This window comes from Argentina silus (assembly GCF_951799395.1).
Source record: "Argentina silus genome assembly, contig: scaffold_158, whole genome shotgun sequence".
Classification (NCBI taxonomy): Eukaryota; Metazoa; Chordata; class Actinopteri; order Argentiniformes; family Argentinidae; genus Argentina; species Argentina silus.
Genome location: NW_028152266.1, coordinates 54,593 through 57,092, shown reverse-complemented (window position 1 = coordinate 57,092; position 2,500 = coordinate 54,593). Strand labels below are relative to the sequence as shown.

General features: G+C 53.2%; 1 protein-coding gene across 1 annotated transcript in view; it reads right to left on the bottom strand.

The window, feature by feature from the left end:
- corin (corin, serine peptidase) overlaps positions 1-2,500 on the bottom strand; it is a gene marked incomplete at its 5' end in the record, with an annotated part of 23,232 nt that overhangs the window by 15,560 nt on the left and 5,172 nt on the right. Inside the window, one exon of the mRNA XM_083698185.1 lies at positions 2,009-2,119. Within this exon, the coding sequence (XP_083554311.1) occupies positions 2,009-2,119 (111 nt within the window). The remainder of the gene's footprint in view (positions 1-2,008; positions 2,120-2,500) is intronic.

Here is a 2,500-nt window from a genome sequence, read left to right as displayed (position 1 = left end):
GGAGGTTGTGGTGAGGTTGTGGTCTGGTTGTGGGGAGGTTGTGGTGAGGTTGTGGTGAGGTTGTGGTCTGGTTGTGGTGAGGTTGTGGTGAGGTTGTGGTCTGGCTGTGGTGAGGTTGTGGTGAGGTTGTGGTCTGGTTGTGGTGAGGTTGTGGTCTGGTTGTGGTGAGGTTGTGGTCTGGTTGTGGTCTGGTTGTGGTGAGGTTGTGGTGAAGTTGTGGTCTGCTTGTGGTCTGGTTGTGGTGAGGTTGTGGTCTGGTTGTGGTGAGGTTGTGGTCTGGTTGTGGTGAGGTTATAGTGAGGTTGTGAGGAGGTTGTGGGGAGGTTGTGGTCTGGTTGTGGTGAGGTTGTGGTCTGGTTGTGGTGAGGTTGTGGTCTGGTTGTGGTCTGGTTGTGGTGAGGTTGTGGTCTGGTTGTGGGGAGGTTGTGGTGAGGTTGTGGTCTGGTTGTGGTCTGGTTGTGGTGAGGTTGTGGTCTGGTTGTGGGGAGGTTGTGGGGAGGTTGTGGTCTGGTTGTGGGGAGGTTGTGGTGAGGTTGTGGTCTGGTTGTGGGGAGGTTGTGGTGAGGTTGTGGTCTGGTTGTGGGGAGGTTGTGGTGAGGTTGTGGTCTGGTTGTGGTCTGGTTGTGGGGAGGTTGTGGTGAGATTGTGGTCTGGTTGTGGGGAGGTTGTGGTGAGGTTGTGGTGAGGTTGTGGTCTGGTTGTGGTGAGGTTGTGGTGAGGTTGTGGTCTGGTTGTGGGGAGGTTGTGGTGAGGTTGTGGTGAGGTTGTGGTGAGGTTGTGGTCTGGTTGTGGTGAGGTTGTGGTCTGGTTGTGGTCTGGTTGTGGTGAGGTTGTGGTGAGGTTGTGGTCTGGTTGTGGTCTGGTTGTGGTGAGGTTGTGGTCTGGTTGTGGTCTGGTTGTGGTGAGGTTGTGGTGAGGTTGTGGTCTGGTTGTGGTGAGGTTGTGGTGAGGTTGTGGTCTGGTTGTGGTGAGGTTGTGGTGAGGTTGTGGTCTGGTTGTGGTGAGGTTGTGGTGAGGTTGTGGTCTGGTTGTGGTGAGGTTGTGGTGAGGTTGTGGTCTGGTTGTGGTCTGGTTGTGGTGAGGTTGTGGTGAGGTTGTGGTCTGGTTGTGGTCTGGTTGTGGTGAGGTTGTGGTCTGGTTGTGGTCTGGTTGTGGTGAGGTTGTGGTCTGGTTGTGGTCTGGTTGTGGTGAGGTTGTGGTGAGGTTGTGGTCTGGTTGTGGTCTGGTTGTGGTGAGGTTGTGGTGAGGTTGTGGTCTGGTTGTGGTCTGGTTGTGGTGAGGTTGTGGTGAGGTTGTGGTCTGGTTGTGGTCTGGTTGTGGTCTGGTTGTGGTGAGGTTGTGGTGAGGTTGTGGTCTGGTTGTGGTGAGGTTGTGGTGAGGTTGTGGTCTGGTTGTGGTCTGGTTGTGGTGAGGTTGTGGTCTGGTTGTGGTCTGGTTGTGGTGAGGTTGTGGTGAGGTTGTGGTGAGGTTGTGGTCTGGTTGTGGTCTGGTTGTGGTCTGGTTGTGGTGAGGTTGTGGTGAGGTTGTGGTGAGGTTGTGGTCTGGTTGTGGTCTGGTTGTGGTGAGGTTGTGGTCTGGTTGTGGTCTGGTTGTGGTCTGGTTGTGGTCTGGTTGTGGTGAGGTTGTGGTGAGGTTGTGGTCTGGTTGTGGTGAGGTTGTGGTGAGGTTGTGGTCTGGTTGTGGTGAGGTTGTGGTGAGGTTGTGGTGAGGTTGTGGTCTGGTTGTGGTCTGGTTGTGGTGAGGTTGTGGTGAGGTTGTGTTCTGGTTGTGGTCTGGTTGTGGTCTGGTTGTGGTGAGGTTGTGGTCTGGTTGTGGTGAGGTTGTGGTGAGGTTGTGGTCTGGTTGTGGTGAGGTTGTGGTGAGGTTGTGGTCTGGTTGTGGTGAGGTTGTGGTGAGGTTGTGGTGAGGTTGTGGTCTGGTTGTGGTCTGGTTGTGGTGAGGTTGTGGTGAGTTTGTGGTCTGGTTGTGGTCTGGTTGTGGTCTGGTTGTGGTGAGGTTGTGAACTCACAGCAGTTGAGTTCATCACTCTTGTCGAGGCAGTCGTGGTCTCCGTCACACAGCCAATCTCTGCTCACACACCTCCCGTCCCCACAGCGATGCTCCCGCGCAGGGTCACACACTGAGACACACACACACCATACACACAGACACACACCACACACACACACACACACACACACACACACACACACACACACACACACACACACACACACACACACACACATGGGGTAAAGGTTTGAGGTCAGGAAAGATCATATCTGCTCTTTGTCTGCTGCCCCCAAAGATGATCTTTACAAACACTTACAATACTATATATACCCATACACACACACACACACACACACACACAGACACACAGACACACAGACACACACACACACACACACACACACACACACACACACACACACACACACACAGACTATATATATACACATTTATATATATATATAGTGTGCGTGTGTATAGATATAGATATAGTCTCTGTGTGTGTGTG